At 42.7% G+C, this 26,640-nt stretch overlaps 1 protein-coding gene and 1 long non-coding RNA gene across 5 annotated transcripts in view; both read right to left on the bottom strand.

The window, feature by feature from the left end:
• Nucleotides 1-17,813, bottom strand: part of USP22 (ubiquitin specific peptidase 22) — a 110,856-nt gene extending 93,043 nt beyond the window's left edge. For 2 of the 4 annotated variants that reach the window (XM_061993271.1, XM_061993272.1), the window contains exon 1: nucleotides 17,566-17,813. In XM_061993271.1, coding sequence (XP_061849255.1) covers nucleotides 17,566-17,691 — 126 coding nt within the window. In that variant the 5' untranslated portion in view covers nucleotides 17,692-17,813. Of the gene's footprint in view, nucleotides 1-12,854; nucleotides 13,194-17,565 lie in introns of those variants that run through there. The other 2 variants (XM_061993269.1, XM_061993270.1) reach the window with 2 other exon arrangements.
• On the bottom strand, nucleotides 12,229-15,162 carry LOC133625163 (uncharacterized). Its single transcript, XR_009818472.1, has 3 exons — nucleotides 13,720-15,162; nucleotides 13,280-13,353; nucleotides 12,229-12,815 (listed from the first exon to the last, which is right to left on the bottom strand). It is a non-coding gene; the product is annotated as an uncharacterized LOC133625163 (long non-coding RNA).
• Nucleotides 17,814-26,640: the final 8,827 nt, after the last annotated feature.

The following is a 26,640-nucleotide window of genomic DNA, read 5'->3' as shown; positions in this document are numbered from 1 at the left end:
TATTACTCTGTGTTGGTTTATTTTGGTTATGTTTTGGGTCTTGGGGGTATGTTTTAGTTGATGTTGCATTAAATTATTTCCATTTTCTTCCCCAAACCGAGTAGCCTGGTCTGTTTTGTCCTGAACCTTAAGCGGCAATTAAGCTCTCCCTGCCCTTGGGCAATTCTCAGCCTCTTTGGTACTCGATGCTAATCGTGGTCTTTGTTCCCTGATGGGCCTAAACCACGACAGTTCCACAGCAAGTCTTCCATGAGACTGGGACTGAGTCATTGAAATGAGATGTAAATTCTAGAACTTCTTAGAGTAATGAACTACATTTTTAGTAAAACAATATAGATGAAGTCACTGGATGATGAATATTATCACAACAAACAGGGACTGTTAACTGAACACAGACTGAATGGAACAACCTAAGTGATATTTTTCGTATTTTAAGGTTAAGATAACCTGTGAAGAAGTAGAAAAGTTCACCAAAAGTAACTACTAAACCAGCCCTGACATATATTTTTTTACTTTTAAAATTAATTATGTATATGTAGACATACATTCACATCCAAACACCAACTCAACAAGAGAAACTGTCTGATGGAGACAGAACAGTGCAGTAGGTTTAGTGAAGCACAAGCTTAAGAAAGAATCAGCTACTTCAAGCACAGAGGCTGTTGGCAAAACTAGTAAAATTAATGCTTTGTTTGTTATCACACATGAACCACAATTACAGTTTTACTGCTCTGTATTTTGTTCAAATATACCCCAGTGCACCTTGGCACAAATCTAAGCCTCCAAAAAAATCAATGGCGTAATTAGCAAAGCTATAGAAAATTGGTGCATTGAATAGTATTTCCATAATTTCCTATATATCTCCCAAGAAATGATTAACAGGCATTACATACCATAAGCAGTGCTTTTGAGAGACATGAGTGTACTCATTTGGTTTTCCAACCAAAAAGAGAGTTATTTCCAGTTGGCTTCCTGTCGGTCAATATATAATGTTACTTCAAGATTCTCTCTAAAAACAATGGTGGTGAAATCAAGAAATCTTACATGCTACCACAGCACAAAAGTGACAGGTTCTTGGTTTTCAAACTGAGAAAAAAAAAAAAATTGTTAAGTGGTTTCAAATTTGAGTTTCAGCACATGCATGCACCAACAGAGAAAAGTGATCAGTTATGTTTAACATGCAACTTTCTTAAGCATTTAAAAGAAAGACAAAAAAAGCGAGAAGGTCCATCCATATGAAAATGTTGTGTTTTTGCAACAGGGAGGCTAAGTCTACACAGTAATTTCTGCTGACATTATAATGTCCTTCAGGGAAATGAAACTCGGCCAACAGCATCCACGCCAAAGCCTCACGTTAGCGATCATGTATGAGAGGATGCATTGCTGGGATGAGCAGAATCAGTTATACCACCAAAAATCACTGACAGAATCAAGTCAAAATACTATTTCATCTTCAAGATACAGAGGAATAATTACACCTGAAGAGCACTTTGGCCTGTTCTATGCTGCTTGAGTTGTGATTCACTACAGTCACTTCCCTGCTGCATCCTCACTGCTCAGGGTTCTCCTGAACCATGCTTCCTACAGTGCTCTCTCCCCTCATCATCTCCCCACCCAGAACAAGAGGCTTTACCTCCTACTCATCTAACTTCCCTCACTTTGTATTATATGTCACACGGGTTTCCATCTCTCATTGTTTTCAGTGTATACTGAAAGTATTTACTTTCCATACAGAAACTGAAAAGGGTTTTTTGTTGTGCTAAAAGGTTTATAACAGGTGGATATAAGCTGAAGACTAAATTGCAGGGAAGCCTTCAAAAGTCAAAGGACAGAGGATGTAGGTTCTGCGTGTTCTGCCTTTCCCTCAGCATTTCAGTTCTCTCCCCAAATCAACACTGACAGTCTGCTGTTAGCCACAGCTTCCCCTTAAGTAGTGAATCCATCTGATGCAATCTCAAACACTGCATTCCAACAGGAAAAGATCATCAAAATTAAGACCATACAAGCTCTGCCCTAAAGGTGCAAACAACTGAGGTCTGAAATCAACTCGCTCCAACAAATGGACAAGCTTGATGCTTCTCATCTCCCAGCTAAACAACTGAATTTGGGAGGGGAAAACAGCTAGTTTGAAGATCTGAAACTGCAGTCTCACTCAGAAAGAGAGAACTAGGCTATCTGTCATTATTTGCTTTCCTTGTTCTTCCCCACACTACAGGAATATTTAACAGTTTTCAGAAACTCTTAATTATTTATTGCTCCCAACACACTAACAAATATTCTTTGACAGTTGAGGCATACCTCTAACATACTCTTCCACTGATCTATCCCATCCCCGTTTCCAAAACTACGATAGACTTATCACCACTTTGTGCTGGTTAGGACATCAGCTGGTATACTAACAGCTCATTAAAGCTTCAGACCCCTTAACAAAGTTAACATAACAGCAGAAGTTTGTGCGTGCTCTGCATCGGTTAAAAAAAAAGGGTCATACTTATTAAGAATAACCACAGTGCAATCTGCATTTTGCTACGAAGAGACAATTCATGGTGCAATTTGTTTGAAACAAATCTCTATTTCCACACTCACAGAAATGGTATCAGTAATAAATTCAACATCCGTAACACGTGGCAAGACAGATTCAGCCTCAATCTATGATTTACTCAGACATGTCAGGGGAGGCCAGAAATACACTAGAGAACTCAACCTTTCTCTAGTCAGCTCTGAAGAGCCATGCAGGCTACCCCAGCAGCAGGATAAAGTTGTCTGGGCTCTTAAAGCCCTCATATGCAAAAAAATCCCCACCAAATCCAACCCAAAAAAGAAAAGCAGACACACAAGCACAAACACCAGCATTGGTATGGGGGTGACGAGAGAAAACATGGGAGAGAGGAAGTGAATTAATAATTTTTTACCTAAGCAAAACTGAGAACTACTTTGGCATACTTCACTTGAAAAACCAGTTAAGAGCTTGAAGCAAAACCAGGGAATTCTTGAGGAGAGTATTACAATTGCAAATCATGAGCAAATCACGTCACTGAGTAGAGCAAAAGTATTACATGAGATCCCATACAGATTTCTAGTTCTGATCTTTTGCTTTGTTTCCATGGTTATAAACACGTGCAGTGTTTTGTGGACAAATACGTGGTCTTTACGCTTTACACTGGGATTAAAAAAGAATCCGAGAGCACTGCCTCAGGCCTTCTTTAGAGTGTCTCAAGTTTCTTAAAAGCTACTCCTGCCAAGTAAAGGGTGATTTACTCAGGTCTAAAAGAAGTCCTTCCTAGTTACGATTTTCAAGATAGCGTTTCCTATAATCTGGTAGTGCAAATAATTGAGACACACCAAAAAGTTGGGAAGGTTGCATGATATAATTTTGGTGATACTAAACTGTCCAATACCCTATTTTTGCCTGGATCTTTACCTAAAGGTCATAATCATGACATCCATAATGATGACACTTTTAGGGCAACTTCTCTTAAAACATACAAGAGGATAAAGTTATTTGAGGCAGAATGCATAGTCAATGGACATTATGAGATTTATGCTGGAAATACACTGGGAAAAGCATATTACCAAGTTTACATTGGACTAAACAACCAGTAAATCTCATTTTCCTGGTAATCAAACACCACCATAGTCTAAGATAGTCTTTTCAGAAGCCATCAATTAAGTAACTTGCATTTTTCTGTAGCAGGTATATGAGAGCAGATGTTAAAATGTTTTGGGGGAACTCTGCTCCCATACGAGAAAGTCAACAATTTTCTTTTTCAGAGCGCTGTAATGTCTCAGACACAGAACAGCTAAGGGCATGATGAAGCCTTACAAGGGACAGATGTGACCAAGTAACAGTGGCAATCTGTACTCTGTGATCTGGCATACAGTATCATCTTCCAGTAAGCCCAAATAACACAGTTGGTGAGTTAAAGCCATAAATCCCAGAAACAGAATATGTATTATCTGGCATTTAGAGCACCATAGAATAAAAATTCCAAGTAAGATAAAATAATAATCACCTAATACAGCTAAAATACTTTTAACTAAAGCAAACAGTATCTTCCAGGCCAATGCCTAGTTACTGCTGGCCACTATCAAACAAGAGTTCACAAAGTTTCTCCCCCTTTTGGAGGATTGTAAGGACACAGATTGCAGAAGATGCAGTTCTTCAGTATCAAGAACTACATGTGCCAATGTAGTCATGAACACATGTTCATAAAGAAACATAAAACTTCGAGTACTATTGCAGAGTATACAACTAAAACAGCAAGAGGGACATAATTTAATTCCTTTTCCAAATTCACCTCACCCTACCATAAAAGCCTGCCTTCAAAGCTTTTTCACCTGAAGACAAAACAGAACTTCACTACAAGCAAAGCCAGTAAAATTAGCCACCATCTGAAGATCATCTGCCTCTCTACTAGTGCTCCACAAGAATGTGTTTCCCTATATAATAGTTTTTCCTCCCTGAAGTGAGTATGGTCATAGAAAAGGAAGGGGAAGGGGGGGGTTGACTGCACTATTTCTACAGCATCTGGCTATGCAATAAGACTCTTGAAATAATTTTCTGTAGTGTAGCATATAGCCAACAAATCTGGCAAGAAGCAACTTTAAGCATGTGTTGCTGTGACAGCAATGAATTATCACCCCAGTCTGCAGCAAGATTAACACTTGCAACCTTGGCATAGAGAACAGTCTGCTTAGATAGTATGTCAAGGAGTGCTCCATGATCAGACTCGAAAGGGTGGACTCCTGTTAAGAAATAAGAGCACAGAAATGCAGACATTTGCCTAAACTGTAAACAAATATAATTTCTAGGGGGGAAAAAAAAGCAGTGTATGGCTCTGGGGATACAAGGTATATCCTTCCTTGCCCATTCCCAGCAGTATTCATCTTATAGGTTTGGAGGTTGATGGGGCAGAGATGGTTGACTCAAAGAAAGTAAATTGTTTTTCTGAGGAGAATGCTCTACTTTGAGTTTATTATCACGTTAACTTTATCGGCTTATTTAGATCACACACGTGAAATACCTGACCACAACCACAGCTGGGGTTTTCTTCTACCTACAGTTCAGCATGTTGGGTGGTACCAACTATCTGTGTAGCCAGTGCCACCAGAGTAAAATCCAGGCTTGACAGCTATTTTGGGCTGCTGGATTAGAAGTGTTAGCTGCATTAAAGGAGCAATAAGAACAGAGAATGCCTACTGCTTCAACATCCATCAGGTAATACAATGCTTCAAGAAGTTTCACCCATTTGCTGTCCTCCATCTCTACAAGACAGAAATTTTCAAACTCATGTTTTGTGACAGAAATATCATCTACACATAAGACTGCTGCTGCTGGAAGACTACTTGCTCTTTAATATAAACGCGGACACAGAGTTGAGGTGGACCAGCAGACCTAGCTGAATACACTGCAGTACATCAACAACAGATTTCACTGGTATTCCAAGAAATAAACTTCTTCCAGTAAAAACTATAAATTCAGCCCATCAAATAAAAGGATTAAAGCTTACGATACCTTCCATTTCTGGCATGTTTAAAGCTGTCAGACAGTAAAAATGAAGGGTTTGAGGTTTCATTTCATTTGAATAGGGGGAAAAAAAGCCATCAGCATTAACAAGCTTCATCTTGTCTGGATATCTTCTTGATAACAGTATTTTTCATAAGTCAAGGAAGAAAAAACAGCATAACACATCAGGAACACTACATTTGCTCAATATTAAGATAGCTTTTTCAATATTATCTGTACAAGCCATGGAATTTAACATTTCACAGTTACAGTACAGAAGTATAAAATTAGGGAAAAGGAGACACTAACATACTTAAAATGTCTCAAAAGCTGAATCCTCAATTACAAATCTCCTTAAAGAAAAGATCTGCAGACTCCTCAATGCGGCCCTTTGCATAGCAGCACCAGGACAAGAGTAACAATATCAGCACATCCACTTGCCCAGGGATGACCTGACAGGGTTGCAGAGCAAGCACCTCTCCTCAGCCCTGGGAAGCATGATGGCGTTTCACAGGAGTGCTGCTGTTCTCCTGCTGTCTCCATCTGGCACACCAGCCCCACAGGGCTGCAGCCAGCTGGCACAGCTCAGAACAGCCTTGGGGCTGCTCTAGACTACACAAGGGAGTAGGCCAGATGAAAACCAGCACCATAAAGAGCTAATTTACAATGCCATTATCCCATCATCTTCAACTATATGCAGCGTGAGTATGAGCTAGGCACATGTCCTGTGACCAGATGCTTTAAACCAACAAGAAAGAAGTTAAAACATCTTAACAGTTTGATTATAAAAGACAGAAATCAGAATTCAGAGATAGGTTCATTTAAAGAAGGGTAAAAAGTGGCTCATAACTTGATTATTTAGAAAAACAGTATTCATTTCATTAAATTAAATGTAATATTAAAAGTGGATTTTCTATAATAGCTGATCACAGATTACAGGTATTCTACACTCCCTGGTTCATTTATTTTTCTCAAGGAAACGAGTAGAAGCAAATTATTTGCATACAGAAATAAGTTCTAATGACTGCAACCATGAGTTTCACATCTGAGGCTCAGCACACACTAGTGCATCTGCAGAAGTCTGCAATACTCTCAACAACGGGTACAACCACACCACTGCAGCAGTAACAGTTCATTTCACAGAACCTTTCAAATGAAGTTAGTTAGCCACACTTAACAGAAGCAGCTATTAGTATGTGAAGAACATTCAAACACAGTCAATCTATCAGTGGCCAAGTCTGGAGGACAGCAGCAGTTGCACACTGGTGGAGGTTGTTACTCAAACTGCCATATGCAACCTCCAAGCATCACCACTTGGGTCTCCTCCCATCACCCAGGCACTTCTCCCCTCAAGCTACCAAGGCTACAGCTGTTTATTCAACCCTACATTGACATATAGCATTGAGCCAATTCAGGTAAAATATTATTAAGAGGCAAAAAAAATCTCTTCTTTCTTTTTCACAGCACAATCACACAGCAAATGAAACAGAATGCAGCAAATGGTACAACAGCAAAGAAATGCAGCCAAGAGCTGGTAATTTCTTACACTGTTAAGGAGATACACACAGATACACACAGCCGAAGAGTTGTATTTCATGTTCCCCGCTCACTACTCTTCAGTGGTAATGCAAAGAAAGCTCCAAATTTTACACTGCTTGCTCTCCTCTGGTAAACCAAATACCACCCTGTCCTATATATGAATGACATTTGCCACCTCTATCATGCATTTCTGTCTCACTAGGATGTACACATAACTAGCTTTGACATTTTAATTCAAGCTTTTAAAGTTTGTCAGATTTGCTAATCTGCCTTCCCCTTAATATAATTTTCTTCAAGTCTTTTTACAACTGCCTAGAACAACTTATCTGCAAAACAGCTTCAACCTACAGGTATAACATGCTTACAGATTTAAATTGCTTGCTTTAGAAAGAATTGGTATAATAAAGTCATTCTTCAGGCTACCACTAAATTGGAGTTCTGTTTTGCTACAGTCAGACTTCAGCAGCACTCAGCCTCAGACATACCAAAAACCCACACTCTACTGCTCAAAGTGCTTCGGTAAGGGCCTAAAAACTTGCATTCTAATTATGAGACGTCCCCATGACCTCAGACATACCAGGATCAATCCTTTCAAGTTTCCTTTTCATAAAATACTTAACCGCATGGATGAACAAAAGATTTACTTAGCATCATAAAGCAATTTCTCTAATATTCTATGTATATTTTTAATTTTTACACTTGGCACTATTTCAGAGATACATAATTATATTCTCTGTACATTTATGAACTTTGGTACCACTCCACTGCACTTTGTGATATAGGCCTCTCCAATTAGCAAAAAAGTGTTTGAGAGTAGCTCTTCTGCACATGTAAGTTTGAATCAATTCTAGTAACTGAATCAATGCAGAAAAATGTTGAAGAAATGCAGAAAAGAAATTGAATTTATTGTGGCAACTCTGGACCTTACACATCAAGAAAAGTTCTAAGAAGCAGAATTACTATGTGACAAGGGAACACATCACTGAGGGTAGTAATATAAAATTATGCTGGACAACGGAGAAAAATCTATTTAGTTAGTTAACAGCCTCATAATGACAGGAGAGTCTTGTTCCTCTTTATGCAAATAACTGCAGTAACTCTTGAAACTATTTTCACTGCTTTCCTCATTCTGTTCTCAACATCACTGTTAAGATCATCCCAGAACCAAAAAAAATCACACAAAGTAGTCACAAATGACCAATGAACTGAGAGTTAATCACTCAGATAAACATATCAAATAATAAGCTGTTTGGGGTGGATGCTTGTTAAGACAGCATGATCAAAGTCAGCAGTGCCCAGGAAAAAAGATTATATGAGGACTTCATCCCCGTCACCAGTTGCCAACCTGGACAGAGATCCAGTTTAAGAAAAAAAACTGGGCAGCAAAGTGAAGATAAAGCACAGGAAAGAAAAACATAAAGCCTTGAGACAAATTTTGCATTTGTCACTGGAGGGCACAGGGTCACAAAACCTAACCTACCATAAATGAGGTACTGAAATCAGTCAGCTATCTCAGCTGTCTTCACAAGTTGTCATACATCTGCTGTGTAATAAATCCTACCTTTATTTACCAAGTATGTTCTAAAGGTCCCTTAAACCTCTAACTTGCATGCATTAACAAGCCTGAACACACAGAAGTACAAATTGTAATTAGACAAACTTTGTAAAAAGCATGAGGTCATTCAAAGACAAAGAGGGGAAGAGTCATCTTTTTTAAAAAAAATGAAACAAAACATGGAATTTAGGGCAGGAGGAGGCAAAAATGAAGGTTATAAAGCTGCTGTTTTCTTTCCTTGTGCTAACACATTGAAGTAATAGAATTCAAGTCTGTACTTTATGCAAAACAAAAGCCCTTTAAAAACAGAAACAAAACACACATATAAAAGCCCTGGCAGTCAATTTGGTAAGATGAATCCAAAGCCAAATTCTATTTTAAAAAGCCTATTTGGATGCATGAACTTCTGAGTGACAAGTGAGGCAATCACTACCAATGGAATTTGGTGCCACATGGGTGTTTGATGCTCCACTTAACTATATATTAAGATAGAGCAAGGTCTTTCATATGTTTAGGCAAAAAGAAAGTTACTGATTTTTTAACTTAATACTCTTTGGATTTCTATATACTACTTTTTAAATTGTGGATTAACATATATATAAATGGATGGAAACTTAGTTTAATATACTAGGGCAAGAGTTGCAACACAGAACTTTAAGGCACTAATGAAAAAGAAAAGGTATTCTAATGATCTCAACTTAAATGTGGATTTATCATGTCTACGATCTAACCCACACTGAATTTATGAATACTTCTACATCTTACACGTATGTGCAGAAGAGCTCAGCTGTGTGTGCCAACTGCCACACTGCGGAGACAGCACAGTTCCTAAACCTGGGTTCTCTTTTCAGACTAAGGCAGCAGTACATTTAGTGAGTTGCTTCTCACTACAACTGTTAGTGTGAGGATATTTAATGTACCTGACACATTTAACATGAGAATTTGCTACAAGACGTGAGAACTTGTACTTGCCCTAATATTTATGCTAAAAAGGCACTATATTACTATTGTCAGGGTGACAGAGCACTTGAACAGGCTGCCCAGGGAGGGTGTGGAGTCTCCTTCCCTGGAGGTTTTCAAAACCCGTTTGGACACGTTCCTGTGTAACCTGATCTAGGTGGTCCTCCTTGAGCAGGGGATTGGACTGGATGATCTTTAAAGGTCCCTTACAACCCCCACCATTCTGTGACTCTGATTTTTTTAAAGTGTGTTGAAAACAACTTTTATTACCCTGTCCACTTTTTTCTTTGAGTTTCACCTTGTCTAGTACCCAATTTTACTGAATGACAAATTTCATACATTGTAGATGTTCACAGAAATATTTCCCAGAGATATGCTGATGTTACAAGTGATACTATGCAAGAGGTAGACAAGAGGAGCCATATTAATTTCAAGCTCCATTAAACACAGGAAAGGAAAAATGAGGAAGGGAAAAAAGTTATCGCTACCAACTTGAAAACATAGCAGAGACAGATGGAAAAAAGAATTTTTAATTAATGTTATATATAACTGAGATATTTCCAAAAAAAGCCACTTGAGTAACATTCTGCCTAGGTATAACACTGAACAAAAGTCAAGTATTTGCTGTATTTCACACACAAAGGAATGTGACAAGATGGACTGCTGCTAATCAATTACCAACTGATAAAGTGAATCTCAAGTTACTTTGAGTCAACTGGTGTCTGGTAGCAGTTCACTGTACTGAACGTCAAACAGCTCTTGAAATAGATAAAAGATTCTTTTTCTCAAATGAGAGATCAACATGGTGGAAGCTGTCCTTGCCACAGAGTGTTCTGGAGTTGCTGTACAAGTTGCATTGATGTGGTACCACTGCTGGGGAAAAAAAAAATAATCTGTTTTGAACCAAACTGAACGTCAGTTAATTTTGCAATAATTAACTCTTTACAATATTGATTCTACTTCTAGCTAATGCAGAGAAGTTTTTCTCTTGAATTAAGCAGGCTGTACATAAAGGACTGCCAAAGCAGTATGTAAAAGAATCTAGCTACTAAGACAGAGCTTTCATCCAGTCAGAACAGATCTATCAGCTTCTAGATCTGCTTCTGCTAAGAAAAGGGTCCCAATTTAGGCCTCTTGGACAACATATGGCTCTCTCCCCGCTCCAGCACTGCTTGCTGACAACACAGTCCACGATAACGTAATAAACTGTAATGTCATTAGAGCGTTTCACTCACTTAGCTCCATTGCCCATAGGTTAACAAGAGACTAGAGATAAGTGCTCCAGGCAACTCGTGTCCAAGTCTACAAAGGCTCTAACAACAAGGACTCTCCGAATGGTTGTAAAAAAAAAAAGCTATTATTTTTAAAAATATAGTTCTAGTAAATCCAGTAAAATGTCTACAGGTCACCTTCAGATTGCCCTTCTTCTGATGCCACTAGAATCAATACATACACAAGAGTACATATGTGTCTCCTTATCTTACTGAGATGCTTCCACATGCTACAGACTTGGAAGAATCACGGGAATATCAGTATTAAAAACCCAAACCTAACGATTTCAAGTAGCTACCAGCCAAACAAATTGGAAAGATATGACTGATAAACAAACCTCCTACATCTACTATGAAAGACATCAAGAAACCATAGTTGCCAAGTCAATCACATATGAATAAGAAAAACTATAGGCAATAGGTTTAATGTTAGAAACACCAGCTTTTAAAGCAAGTTAATCTTTCTCTGGTTAAGACCACATCATCTACCACAGCCACCACTGTGAATGGAACTAACAACTGTGATGGCATTTGTTATGAAGCAAGATCCCCACAGTATGACCCAAAGGAAAACATACTTTTTCTCCCTCTCAGACTCAAGGAGTCTCAAGTCAGGAGAAGGGGAGTCAGTAATTCACAAGCAGATCACTTCCACTACCAGTCAGTAGCATTTACCCATTGATTTGTTACTCCAGTTACAAAGACAGAAAAGCCTCAAATGCAAGAAGGAGAGTAGGAGGTTTGAAACTGATTTGCAGCTTCAGTTTCACATTAATGCTACAGAATAAGGCCTGAAACAAAAATGAGGATATTGGCTTAAGCTTTGTTTGGGGTTTAAAGCTTTGACGGCTTAAAATAAAGCTCAACTGATAGTTCAACAAATCAAACAAAGTCATTCCACTCTGCTCACCTTCACAGTACTAGCTGTTATTCTAGTTTGAAAGCTTCCAACATTTTCACCATCAAATAAGCAAGATAATTCTGTACAGATAAAATTAAAGAGACACCACAACTGCTCCTGACAAACAGTCTGGCCATTAACAAACTGTGACTGCTGATAAGACTACAGAGAAAAAAAAGAAGCCTTCTTGCCCAGGATATCCCTACTTTTTTTTCCTTTGTCAGCCTGTACAGATCTATCTTCCTTCTCTGCAACAGTGAACAAACTAAAATACAGCGAAAATTGCATTTATTGTGCTTGTCTGTCTCTCCCTTCATGTTAAAAAACAGAGAAGAAAGTAGTTCCAATACAGCTACTATTAATGAGTCAGCTTCAATGAGAGAGATCTGTGCAACCTTTAAATCAGACTGTAAATGCTGACCTGAAAGAGATGAGCAAGTGTTTGGTAAGTCCTGATGGTTCAGATCCCTCAACTCAAGAATTGCTATTCACCACTGTAGAGTTCATGGCACAAGATTAATCCCTAACCTTTGGCCCAGTAAAAAAAGAATGTATTTAAAAAAAAAAACATGGCATAGGATACAAAATAGGGATTAACACCACAAGGAAGAGGAAGGACTTGTATTATGTTGTTCTTCAGCTCCAAAGAAGCTTAATTGAGCACTCTCAATCTGGCTTGTCCCACATACACAAGTTTCCGTCATGTATGGAGCTAAAAGTCTCACATCTGGATATATCACACCAAAGAACACATCTTCACACCAAGAGGAAAGAAAACATTACCTTCCGTAGGTCTAAAGACCCTTTATTCTTTAAGAGGTTAAAAACTAAGGAAAACTGTTTAGATATGAAACCGGAGATCTCCTGAACAATGAAGCCTGCAGTTGACACTTCTTACGGGCTTTCAGGGAGAAAGCAGTCCCCGCAACACATGGCAAAAAAGAATATCCTTCCTGAGTGAATTGGACAGTTCAGAGGCAGCCAAAGTGGAGTATGCAGCTGAAAAACAGACATGCTTCTTGAATCCTGGACTCCTCTTTCAAATTCTCCATGGGATTGTAATCCAGAAGTTTGGTGCATATGCTAAAAATGTTAAAGAAAAACAAGCTAAGATTTACTTACTGATTTAAACAATCAAAACACCAAGCCTGAGAAGGCAGCACAGCTCAGTATGGTTCCTTGCCCATCTGTTATGGTACAAAGCAAATCACCTAAGCAACGCTTCCCTGTTCCTGGACAGGTATATGGGGCAAGGCCTTAAGGGAGAAGCAAGTAAGCATGTCCCAACAGGCATGAGATGAGAGGTTCCACCATTAGCTTACCCTGTGACTGCAAGGTCATTTTAGCAAGAACTCAACACATTGGTTTAGACTGTGAACCACAAGACTTTCAACTGAAAGCATGACGTGGCATTTATTTGCTAAGATATTATTAAGCTTTTTCTACTACGAAATTGAGGAAATGAACCAAAGTCATTTCAGTTTTAAGTAATCCATGAATCAAACATCTGATAAATATTATAAAGAAAAGACTGAAGTCGCAAGTACCTGGGGAGAAGGCTACCTGAAGCAAGGTCATCATCTATAAAAGAAAATGTGTCTTCACATCTGAAAGCATCAGTCTGGAGGGTAAAGAGAGAACAATGGCAAAAAAAAAATCCCAAACAAACCCAGAGAAGCTCTCAAATAGGAAGAAATATGCTAGAATGCACCCATTGTCAATGAGAGTGTACAACCCTTGTCAGGCAATTATTCTTTGATCTATTGGCAGAAAGCACAGGAAAAATATCCTGAAATTCCAGATAAGTCCTTGTGCATATCATGACTGTGGTCATGACAAGCAGTTAACTTCTATCATCAAGAGCCTTTTCAGAGCAGTGATAATAAGAACCATTTAGAATGAGAAAGGCAAAGGTATATAGTCCAGTAAGGACAGAATTTAATTGTCAATTGTCATCTGCTCTTCAAGCACCGAAACCATTACTTACCAATTCCTAGACATAAGGATGCATCTACATGTCTAACTGCTCACTGATGGGAACCAAGAACTATATTCAGCACTGCAAAACAGGTTTTTCTCATCTGTAATTCTAAAGGAACAAACAAAGCATTGGAATTGCAGACCTACAAAAATATAGAAGAAGCTGATACGAATGGCTGGCATAATTCTTCTAATGTCCTCTGGCTGTTCCGTAATTCCTGAGGGGGGGTGGGTAGTGGTGTCGGATTTAAGGACTTCTTATAAGGCATAACTTAACTAGGTGTGAGGTAATTTCCATATCAAAATATTCAAGCTAAAGTCCATGACCTACAGAAACATGAGCTTTGCCATCAGCTTATTAAATAGATTCTAACTGTCACAAATTAAAACTGGAGTCATGGGTCGAAGTCCTAAAGTCAAGACAGCCAACACTAATTTTGTGCCACTTTACATACAACTTAAGCCCTGAAATCTAGTTCCAACTTTCAATTGCAATTATTACAATTCTGAGAACCATTCTTCAGATTTCTTCCTCTCCCTTTTTCCTGTTCCAATCTTTAGTGAGTCAGACAGGTTTTGTCTTCACTTCAGCCTTTCCCTCAGCAACACTCACACCATGGCATAGCCTTTGCCTAGAACAGCGTGTACTACAACTGCTGCGCTTCACTACTTTAGCTAAAATGCAGTGAGGTGAGGCAAGTGACAGCCTCGCTCCTTCATGTAGATACAGTGATGCAACACAACCACAGCTCAAATCGCAGTGCAGACAATGTTTCAGAAGCAAACATACTCCTAAATGTTTCCCCAGAATTCCAGTATCTACAAAGGTACATATGTAATTCTGACTGAAAATTCAAATACACGTTCAGGAGACGGCCCTCCAACGATAACATCGTGCTTCACAGCTACTCTGCTCACAACGCTGGCTGTAAAGCAAACTGAACCGAGAGTTGATGCTCATAAAAGCTTATTTGCAGAAAAGGTACGTATTAAAAACGAATTGCAAACGGCAAGCAGTGTTAAAATGGTTTTCCAAAGCATAATGCAGCAGGCAGTGTAAGTAAAGCAAGAGGAATGGACACTTTCTGCCCCCTGCAGTTCCCATTGCTAGCAAGATTTTTAAGACAGCCCTAGGAGAGATAGTGCATTACCATTCTAGAAACCTAACAATTTACATCCAGCTATCACCAGCCAGCCAAGATATTTCTTTACAGCTAGGTTCATCTGACCAACAGTTACATTGACCAACGCCTCCAACTAACGACCAACTATGTCTGTGGTGTGCTCTGTGATAAACGAATGATGCGATTGTCCTTGATCCTGCCAAAGAATGTAAGTTCACCTTTTCCCAAACATTTAACCTCTTCCTTTTGATGAGGATTGAGAACAACAATCCTTACAAATGAACAGGTATGCTTAAGCAGTCAGAGCTATGCTCCTAAAATATATATCTACACATATACATAATATATGTATATATAAAATATTCAAGGACAAAGGATCATTTTCTAGTTATTAGACTATAAACATGCCTCCAAACAGAAAATACCATTTATCAAATTTTACTTGTAAAACTCTAAGGCAAAAATACGGAGAGAGAATTCCAGTACAGAAAAATTCCATGGGAGAAGGTCTCATGTCCATATGCAGGAGAGGTAAATACAGTAACTGTCGTTTATAGCTTTATGAACATAAACTGGGAATTGAACCCCAAATTCAGCCAGCCCCTCCATATATGTGATCAGGTATGCCCACATATTTCAGGTTGGACATGTTCAAGAATCTAAGTATTTTCAGACCAGCAACCTGCTTAAAAAAAAAAACAGGCATAAAAAGTACTTTTAGCATGTATTTGAAAAATGTGTTTTCCATGAGCTGGTAATTTTGAAACAACCTTGTTCTGCTTTATGAGCCTGGCTGTGCAAAGAGGAAGTGAGAACAGATTGATTACAATGGAGTATTATTTATTTCCAGCTGTTTTTTCAAGCAATGATGAAAACATGACTACTATTAGATTTTGGAAGAAATCTACCAGACTGTTGCAACATACAAACAGTATGCAAGTTACAAAGGATGCTCTACATCAGGTATTTTTTTAAGTGGTTATTCTGCTAATGAAATTTGATTTTCATTCTTCCATGCAACGCTTGAGTTTATCTAAGAAATCTTCTCAACTTCCCTTGTAATTTTTTTCTTCCATAGCACATGTATTTTTTCTTCCTTCATTTCAGCTATAAGTACCACAAATTATATACCAGTTTGTATTCTGACACACTAAAGGCTACATAAAGCCAGATTTTTACCATTAGGCTTCAAAATATTGACTTGTAGGGAATGATAAATAGTGAAAACAAGTTTGACTATATTTTGCAAAGCTAGCAAGAAACTACAAACAGTTAAAACATGTTTCTTCTCAGATTCCATTTTCTCCTAATTAAGTAGAAAACTGGAAAATTGGTCTATCCTAAGAACATAAAACAAAACATGGGAAAATGGTTAGGCATCTCCTCCTCAAAGTACATCTTTCATACTCTGGTTCTATTACAAATAATAAGCTGTGCTGCTCAACGCAAAGTGACTTGGATCAGAAAGTTTTCAATGTTTTGCTTCATCACAAATACAACCCGTGCTGCCCCCAAACCCTACATTTTTCTACGTGCAGCTGCTGCACTCCCCTCCTCAGCAACGAATACGATAACTCATAGAAATATGCCAAGTCACTTTGAAGTAAGAGCTAGTTGATTCCAGGGAAAAACAATAATTATACAGTTGAGAGAGAAATCCTGCAGAAGACCGATGTGGTTAGGGATGTGATTTTTAGAAGATCCGTGGGAAAAAAGTCCTCTTCTTCTCTCGTTTTGACACATTAACAGGGATTTCTTTTCCCAGTATTTGCCTGCGCAGTGCTTACCCCGAGCACCAAGAGACACCGAGAGCAAACTCCCCTCTCCTCCTCTTCCCCGTACTCTCGACTGAGTCAGTTCCCTTCCCTCCCGCCCCACTCTGGCAGGAATCCCCTTTTCCAAGTAGATTATCAGAAGAAGCACCTTGCTTTTGGGAGGTTTTTTTAAAGGGGGGGGGCTGGGGGGAATGAAATGAAAGCAGCCCCCACTGCCAGCCTCCGGGACCCACAGACGCGCTCACAGCCATTGTGCCTCCCCGTTTCGCACATGCACATGCCGCCGCGCTCCGGCCGGCCCCGCCGCAGCCCCCGGGGCTGGGGCGCGCCCCCGCTGGGCTCCCCGCCGTGCCCCGGCGGCACAAAGCTCCGCCGCAGGCCGGACGTGCCCGTTGCCCCGGGCCTCCCCTCCCCCCCCACCCAGCCGCCGTATTCCGGGAAAGCCTCACTGCCTCCCGCACCTCCGGGAGGAGGCAGCGGCGCTGCGGAACAGCCCCGATGCGGAAAGCCAGCCGCGCCGCCGGGGCAGGTGGCAGGGGAGGAGGCCCCGCAGGCTGCCTCCTCTATCCCTACGACCGCTGTAACACCCCCCACCCCCCCTTCCCGGAGGCCGGAGACACCCACCGCTTCCTCCTCCCTTCCTCTCTCCCTCCCCCACCACCGCGTGCCGGAGCCCGGGCCCCTTCCCTGCCGGCGGGGCGAGGACGGGGCTGAAGCCCGAGGAGGCTCGGGCCCACCTGCCCCAGTGGGGAGGGAAGGTAGACGGGCGGGTGGGACCCGTTCCCTCCCCGCATCCGCGGGCAGGCCGAGGCGGCGAAGTGCGTGAGAGGAGAGGAGCGGAGGGGAGGGCGGACGGGCGGGTGGGTCGGGGGAGGGAGGGAGGAGAAGGGACGGGAGCGCGTGTGGGGAAAGGACGGGAGGGGAAGAGGGGTGGATGCGAGCCGCCCCCGGTACCTTGCGCTTCCTGGTCTCGGCCGAGCCGCTCCACACGAAGCACTGGTAAATGGCCCGCAGGTTCTGCTTCCAGTTCTCCACCTTGAAGCCGGTCACATGGCAGCACCCGGCCGCCGGCGGACTCATGTCAGACCCCCCCACATCAATCCGCCCGCCGACGGGCCGGGCCGGCGGGCAGCGAGCCGGCCCCTTCCCCCCCTCCGCAGCAACCGCACGGACGCGGACACCGACGCGGGCACGGGCCGGGGCGGCCGCGCGCCCCCCCGCCCCCCCGCCGCGCGCCCGCCCTCAGGGGCTCCGGCCCCTCACGCCGCCGCCTGCCGCGCGGCCTCCGCCGCCCCCGCGGGCTGCTGTGGCGGCGCGGGGAGCGGCTGGCACATAGAGCCGGGGCTCCGCGCCGCCACGGCCCCCCGGCTCCGAACAAAGCGCGGCGGCGGGCGGGCAGCGCGCACTCCCTCTCGCCCGCCCTCTCCCTCACACACAAAGATGGGGCTCTCTGAGGCGAGGAGGAGGAGAAGGCGGCGGCTGTAGCGGCCGCTGCCGCCCCCGGAGTGGCCGCCGCTCCCTTCTACCTCATAGAGGCCGCTGTGGAAGCGGCGGGCGGAGGGGAAGGGGAGGGGGGCGCTGGCGGCAGCGACCCTGGCCGCGGTGTGAGCGAGCGTGTGTAGGGATGGGGGCGAGTCTCCGCCCGCCGCCGTTCCTGCTCCCCCAGCCGGCCGCCCGCTCGGCTCTTGTCTCTTTAAACCGCCCCCCCCGCCTCCTTCGTCGTCTCCTTCCTCCTCCTCCTCCTCCTCGCCTGCACCCCCCTCCGCCCGCCGTGAGCAATGGTCCGAGCCGCTAACTCAACCTAGCCCGCCAGGCCCGGAGTGGGACAGACCAACGGGGAAGGGGCGGTAGGTGCGCCCCCTTCTGCCCCGCCACCCTTGAGGGAGGGAGCCCGAGGGGCAAGGAACGCGGCCATTGGCCCCCCCGCCTGCCACTCCGCCGCTGAGGTGTCCTTCTCCGGCGGCTCATTGGTTCCTTTCTCTTTCTTCTCCCCCCTCCACCCTTCCTACCTAGCATTTCCCCCTGCCGGAAAGGGGCGGGAAGGGCTCGGGCGATTGACAGGACGTCCGGCCAATGGGAAAGGAGGGCGGAGCCAGTGTGGACAGCATTGCGCCGAGACTGGCTGGAGCGGCCGCCAGTCACGCTGCAAGTCGCGGGGCGATTGGCGCGGGCCGGCCGAGGGGGCGGTCCCTCCCAGCAGCGGCCTGCGCCGTGGGGGCAGCGCTGCTGTCACATCCGCTGGTACCGGCTGTTTCGCTGCTCCCTCGGTGATTTCCTGAGGGGAGAGGGGCGGTGGCGGCCCGGCCGCTCCCCGGGGCAGGGCTCCCACTCCCGCGGCCGGGCTGCCTCCCTGCCCGTGCCCCTCTGTGCTTGGCAGAGGCCCGGCCTTGGCCTGCGCGCCGGCTGGCTGTGCTAACGGTTGTTAACGGCTCGAGGCTGCCGCCCGCCCGCCAGAGGCTCCGGTTAGATTGGCTGGTACTGCGGGACAGAACCGACACGGGAGGCTGGCCCTTCCCCGTCCTTATCAGATGGCTCGGCGGGGGCAGGTCTGGGTGTAACAGGCCTCCCCGAGCACCGAGGTCGTTGGGGTCTGGGGAGAAGATGCATGCAACGCTCCGATGTGCCCTGAGCACCATATATGGTCCCTCTCTCCATACTGCCGTCCTGGTGCTGCTTCCACAGGGAAGAAACAAAAGTAGCCTGTAACCAGAACTGGTATTATTTCCTCTTTTTTTCCTATACAAGGAAATGAGGAGATGGTGAAAAATACTCTAATCTGTACATAGTTCCTGGCTTGTGTGCCACGCACACTATGGGGTTACACAATGGTGGAGTGAAGCAAAAGGAAAAGAATGGGAATTGTGCTGTGATTACTTGAAAAGAGGCATTGCAGAGGCTAGGTTCTTACACAAGCTCCGGAAGGACAGCAACGGGAAAGGTGGTGGTTAAGAACCACTGCATTATTGTATCAATCTATTTTTCAGTATGTGCTGTTAGCATTCTTAGGAGCTATAACCTTGAAGTCTTTGCCTGGCAGATTTTTTAAGTTGCTCTGTCCAGTTCCCTAGCCTGCTGAACTCAAAGACAATTACAACCATCACCTGAGGGCAGAATTCACTTTCTGTTTTTCTTTAGAGGAGCTGCCATTTTAAAAAAAGAAAACAAGGTACCTGGTAGTAAGAGACATTTTTTCACATTTCGTCTATAACCATAAGGTTTGGTGGCAAAGCAACCAGGGAATGTAGGGCTAGCAAAAGCCCTGAGTGTGTACCCTCACACTGCGAAGCAGCAGTAGGCTGTGCTGCCCTGCCAGCATAACAGTGTGCCATATGGGAGACCTCCTGTAATGGCAAAGGCAACATGGATTGTTCAGTCTGTCTGGCTCATACTGCTTGTTGGCCTCTCTCTGAAATCCCTCTTCCATGCAGTCTGGGGATTGTGGCTCTGGCAATAAAACCAGAATTGCCCCACAGGAAGGGAGAAATAAAAAAATGCCAAGAGAAAGGAAAGGGCCCGAATCTCCTGCTGGGTACACAAGCTAGAAGAGGCTGCTGGTTGCACTGCAAGCATTGCTAGTTGCACTGAACATTGCAGAAGATGACGTGTGAAATGTGAGTGAGGCTATACCCTCTCTTACACCCTACATGATCAGACCTAGTAAGTCATCATAGCAAGCGTGCAACCTACACTGCTTCTTGAAAAGGTGACAAGATCTTCCCACATGTTAACCTGTCACCCTCAGAGAAAACCCATGGCTGCAGCATAATGCTTCCAACCACAGTCACTCATGTTGCAGCTCCAACACCACCTACTTGCCCTAATGCATCAGAGTGACTATGAGCCATAAAAAGTCTTCTAAGCCCTTGTCCTTTCTGTCTGAGAGTATCTCTGTATGCACAGGACACCTTCTTGATGCTAACGAGTACAGTTTAATGACCCCAGTGCTGAGCATTTCCCACATCAAGCAACAGCTGGACTTCTTGCTAAGACAGTAATTTTCTGCAGCTTGATTGGCTCTTTTGTATACATAATAAACAGTATGAACCAATTCAGCTATATTTTCTCCCATGCTTGAGATGAGCTCACTGGTGATACCTATGTAGCTTCCTCTTTCCTTGGAGACCCTTATTAGGAGCCCCTTATTAGAACCCTTTGCTTGCTCTGTGCAAAAAGAAGCTGAGTCTCACTAAACTACTTACATATCAATACCAATGCCTATCTGATGAGTAGTAGGTTGTTCGCCTGAACTCTGAAGCTCTCAAAATCTCCCTCTTATCTTGTCCGAGCTTCTAAGCTGTTTGGAGCAGAGACTTCTTTTTTAATTCATTTTTGGGCATTTATCCAGTGAGGATAGTGGGGGTTATGAGATATAATAATAAATGGTAAAAACTGAGCCAAAGTGAAAACTTTTTAGATGGGAGAAGGTTCTCCTGGTGTTAAAAAACAGCCTCACGGGTTCAGTGATGATCCTTTTCTGCTTCCACTAAGTCACTGTTAGTAGTCCTTACTGACTGCAGTTGTAACAGAATTGTACTCAGGATGATGCACACTTGTCATCTCTTCACAAAGACAGTACCAAAGAAGCTTCTTATATGCCACAATGAGCCATACTCTGTAACATCACTCTCATTTTAACACCTAATCTACAGCAGACCTACTCGAAAATGTGTCACCTAAGAAATGTCAGAAACCGTTTTTAATAACCTTGATCTTCACATCTGCCAGATCTTTAACAATGAAAAAACAGCAGGAAAAATAGAGTTTTTTTACACTAATCAAATAATTCCTTTATATTCTCAAAAAAAGGCACATAAGTCATGATGGCATTCTGATACCATCCACTAAAATTCAGATTAAGAATTAGTTCTCTTGGATCTTTCTCATCCAGAGATAAAAAGAACCAAAGGAAGCTACTGATAGTTTTAATTCAGAAGCCGATCTCCAAGCAGACCCTGCTCTCTCTGACAATCTGCTTTTTCTTCTCTAGCTTTGAAAGTAGCTAGTCATCCACACCTAGTTTCTGTTCCCACAAATCAAAGCAGGACATTAACTGTGATCATCTGGAAACAAGATACGTGTTTGTAACAGCACATTGACTGGTAGAATTTAACAATCTGTGATGTTATCTCTGTGTGTCACTGTGTGTCTCTGACATCCCAGGATGTCATCCCAGCAAAAGCAGTGTAAATTCTTTTCTTCCTAAATATGCTGCAAGAGCTCTGGTTTGCATGTTGCTGTAAAATGTAGAATCGTTCTCTAAAGAACTGTTGCAAAACATGCATGAGGCTACGTGCTGAGCTGTGAGGAGAGGCAAATCAACTGGTACAACAGACAACATGGATATCAGCTAGATTTGGGAAACTAACATTTTATGGCCAAACATTCACTAATCCCACGTGTAGCCTGCTTTGCCAACAGCAAACAAGAGGAAGGTGTGGTGCCTTTGTCCCTGCCATTGTCCCACTTAGCCCACGTCACCACCAAAGGCATTCAGTCTCTCCCTAGGTTTTCTGAGAAAAGATTCATCACCCCCTTCCTTTCTTTTAAGTTCCTCACTACTGGCTTTGAGGAGGAATCTGGAAACTCATTGTTAGACACTGCTTTCAAAATAGTACTTTTGAATTTGGCGTCCTTGTGGAGCCGGAGACATCTCAGCTTCAGAGTATGGCACATTCTATTCATTATTAGCCAAATTGAGACAAGTTCCAAGGGTCCAGGTGCCCTGATGTCTGTAGCAGGGCAAAAGTATAAACACGTTGACCTTCAGGAAGCCTAATCATTGTTTTGAAAAGGGTCATGGAGAGCTGCTCCCTGCCCTACGAAAGCCACCTGCACGTCTCTCCAGATGGTAGTTAAGACTACCAATGTTTAGCTCAAGGTGGATAGAAATGAATGGGATGGGTGATTAATGTCCTAACAGCATCTAGTATTTATTCTGTGTGATCTGAGTATTTCCAGTTAAACAAAACACATGATATTACTACAGTCTGAGTCCAAGTAGAATGTTATTCTGCAACAACCTACTGTTACTAATCTTGGGCTTTTTTCCATGGCTACCACATCAAAACAGGAGATAAAGAGAGAATTTTTGCCATAGAAATGTAGGTCCATCTCTCTGTAAAAATAGGATACCAGCAAGACAATACATATGTTCAATACACTGCAGATTCTGAAATTTCATGGAAATGTCTGTGCCACCCTTCCTAGCAGAGCCCTCATGTTTACTCAGTGTCTGGTGTGGTGATGGTTGTCTAAGGCAGAAATAACAAGAATCATGAGTTTATAAACACAGTTGTTTTCTTTTAAAAAACACCTGCATTTGTTAGTGTTTCCCACTCTAAGAAATATTTCCTTTGGAAAAATAATGATTTTTCTCACTGGCCATTTCAAGCACAATTACAACATTTAACTGTTTCTGCTCCTGAGGTTTCCTGGCCCATCATTTGAACACCTGCTGAGAATGTAAGAAGCGTTCTTTGAGACACAAAACCCACATGCAAGACACTCATCCTTGACCACACCTGCTGTCAGTGGGAGGTAAGGCTTATGAAAGGCAGGAATGTAGAAAATTAAAGTTCAATTCTTTGTGGACATTTCCAAGGTATGGGTGTTACCTATCAAAATTAAAGTTCCCCCAAGGTTTTCCTGGCTCCTTATTCTCCATAAAGAGGAGTCTCTTTGAGCCAGAAAACCAAACTGAGGTTCCTGTTATCAGTGCTTAATTTTGGAACAAGAGTAAAAATCCACTCTAAAGTAAGCGTAGCAAAGAATGGCCAGCTCCTGACTTGGGGAGCTCGAGGCAAGCTCTAGTGTCATTACACCCTTTGCTTTCTCTCTCCTGAAGACACCAGAATCTTTCCTGTGAAGTACAAAAAGTTCAGACTTTACAAAAACTTATGATTGTTCAAGCACATACAGCAAAGGTGACAGCAGCATAGAGTAGCAGTCAAAACAAAATAGGAATGCAAATGAGTGACAACATTTTGTCACTTAGTAATTGCTAAATCAGAGCCTGCACACACACACAAGAATTTATAAGTTTGATGTAGTTTAATTTACTCTTGGGAATGTTTCTGGACTAAAACCTTTTGGTGCCACAGATGCTTGGGAAAGGATTTGCCTCTGGGGGAAGGAAACGGTTTCAATCCCTCCTGTGTCTCTTGGAGGAATTTTTAATTTTAAAGCATTGATGATTCTGCTAATTAGTGCTTACCCTCAAATGCCAACGGAATATAAATGTTGATAGTAGCTAAAACATACTGTAAATGTGCAGCAGACTCTTCCTCTGGAGAGGTCTTGATGTTACATGGTAGCTCAGCTGGGAAGAAGCAGTGTTCTTGACATGGAAAAGCAAAGTAACTGTAGCTTTGATCCATGTCATCCCAAGGTGGCACTTCTAGACTCTACTGGATAGCTATGAATCAATTGTCTCTTTATCACTTGGGCATGCTTTTCTACATAATATGTGTTGAAATGCCCAATTTAGTTTAGAACATGAACCTTTCCCTTTTATCAGATGTAAAAGCAACATCAAGCATTTAGCTAGGATTCCTCCCATCAACTTGGATTACAAGTGAAGCTGTCTTAAATTTGAACCTACAAGAGGCTGAAGACCCTGGCTTCAAAGGTGGCTGTGAAGGGAGCTATTCAGGAGCTTGCATTGCTTGCTGGTTTGAAACTCAAGAATAGAATAGCTTGCAAAGTTCTTAATTCTGTACATGCTTGCTAGAACTGAGAAAGAAGCGCAAGAATATGTTGCCATAAAGTAGTATTCCTTAAGTGTCATCCTGCTTCTGGTAGAGCAATCAAAGCAAACTCCTAAGTAGGCACTTGTCCCTAAAAAGAGAAGGGCAGCTTGGGTATTCTGTGGTAGGTGCTAGACTTGAGCACTCATGACTTTTTGGCTTCTCCTGGACCTAAGTCTCCAGATATGAACCCCATTCCAAATTCTAGCAAGGAACAGAGAGAGGTTAGCCTGCGTGCCTGTGGCTAAAATGCTAGGTCCAGTTTTGGCATCTTGTCACAAAGAGTCTGTTCGCTCCTGCAAACACAAGGACCGTCTGTGCTAATAACCAATCCATAATACATGAAGATTCCTCTATACCTCTCCTGCATTTTTTCAGGCACTTTAAAAAAACCTCAAATTCTCCTAGAATCTACCAGGAGGGGACTTGCAGAACAACTCTGCCTACCAAAACCCACTTGGAAAAAAATTCTGAAACCCCAAAAAGAATACTTTTAACATTTAAAAATTATTTTTAAATCTTTAGTGCCTTGGTTTCTTTCCTAGCCCAAACCATTCTGTGATTCTATCATTCTATGAACTTCCATCCAACTACTGCTACCATTACTTAATCCAAAGCCTTTCAAGCACTTTAGGTTGTATCTCTGACTGCCGGGGTTAAACCTCTGGAGATATCACAGACAGAATCTGTTGCACGATTCTGCCAGAAGTTGATTGCCTTCAGTTCCCAATAAAGTTAATCTGAGACACTTCAGACACCTCACAGGCTGTAGAGAGAACATTGTGTACCTGCTCATTTATCTCAGCGACAAAGTATTGACCTTGCTACAAAACCAAATTGGTTCTATGGTCCCAGCTCCACCAGCTTCTCTAAAACAAACTTTTTGTTTTCATCCCAATGCATTGGTGAGAGCACCTGATAAGTCCCAGATTAGAGGTTTCCACAGGGCTCAGTCCTCGTACCTGAGAACAACAGTGCTTAAATCCACAACATTCAGTGACAAAGGGCTAGTTCAGCTGCACACGGGTCCTGTCAGAAGGATGCTCCCTAGTCTGAGGAGTACAAACATAGGTGGTTTTCAATGGATCCAGCTGACTTTAAACTTCCTAATTGACTCCTGAAGTTTTCCCTTGGGATCATGTAACTCTGTATAGCTAATTTACATTTACTGGCAATAAGCCTCCTTGTCTTTGTAATGTTTTGCAGATCTCATTGGAGTAGTGCACGTAACTCCAAGGATTCATGGCTGATAGGTTGAAAAGAGTCCCATAAAAATAGAATGCCTGCACTTATTTTTCTCAGGATCATTTGTTAGATTTCCCTTCAGCACTGTCATAGGATGAAAACTTGGCCCCAGTTGAACTCAACAGGAATTTTGCCACTGACTTAAATGGAGCTAAAATGTCACTCCTGCTATTTGTCAAGTCAATTGCATCCAGACAATACTTTAACATCTGGCTTCAACTGAACACACAAAAAAAGTTCACTCCCTTAGTCTTGAAGACAACACAGAACATTGGCTATCTCAAGAAAAATGAAAAATTTTTCTTGGCAGGCCACTTACAATAAACAGTGGATCCCTTCAGTGACACTATCGGACCCAAATCCCTGTTCTTTAGCATGAGTTTTTGGCAATAGCATCAATGGATTCTCTGTTATTCTCCAGGAAAAATGGCAAAAGCATGCATCTACTGTTGAAAGTCATTCTGTTGTACAAACTTTGTTTATAACAACAGATCTGTCCTCGTCTGTGGTTTCCCACACACATGGGGGGTTTTCACCCAACTCATCTTCTCTTTCCCAAGCCACTGGAAGGGCCCGTGCTAGGTTAGCTAGCAGCTGTTCTGTCCAAACCCCTCTCTGAGCACGGTGATCAGAGGTAACGCTGAACCGATTACAGAAGGACAACTGATGTGAGTTGCTTTCCCCTCTCTAAAAACACAGATGAAACAAGGAACTATTGTTTTATTGATAAATATTCTGGCTAGGTCAACTACAAGTGGGGCACATCTTCTCATGGCAGAAAAAATAGATACAGTTACGTGACCAGTGGTGACTTAAAAAAAATATCAGAATGGGAATAATCATTCAATGATGTCTGGAAGAAAAGGCACGTAGAAGGGGCTTTTATGCTTAAGGCAGACAAGGATCTGCACATTGTTGTGCACACTCCAGCAGTGGTGAGTTACCAGGCTGCACACCTGTGCAAAGCCAGCTTCCCTCCATCTCATTCCATCCCCTGGGAAGCAAAACCAAAATCAGTCTCCAGTATCTGATGAGCCTT

The sequence above is a fragment of the Colius striatus genome, chromosome 3 (assembly GCF_028858725.1).
Source record: "Colius striatus isolate bColStr4 chromosome 3, bColStr4.1.hap1, whole genome shotgun sequence".
In the NCBI taxonomy this organism is placed as follows: Eukaryota; Metazoa; Chordata; class Aves; order Coliiformes; family Coliidae; genus Colius; species Colius striatus.
The sequence above is the reverse complement of the archived record's forward strand: the minus strand, read 5'-3'. Positions and strand labels throughout refer to the sequence as shown.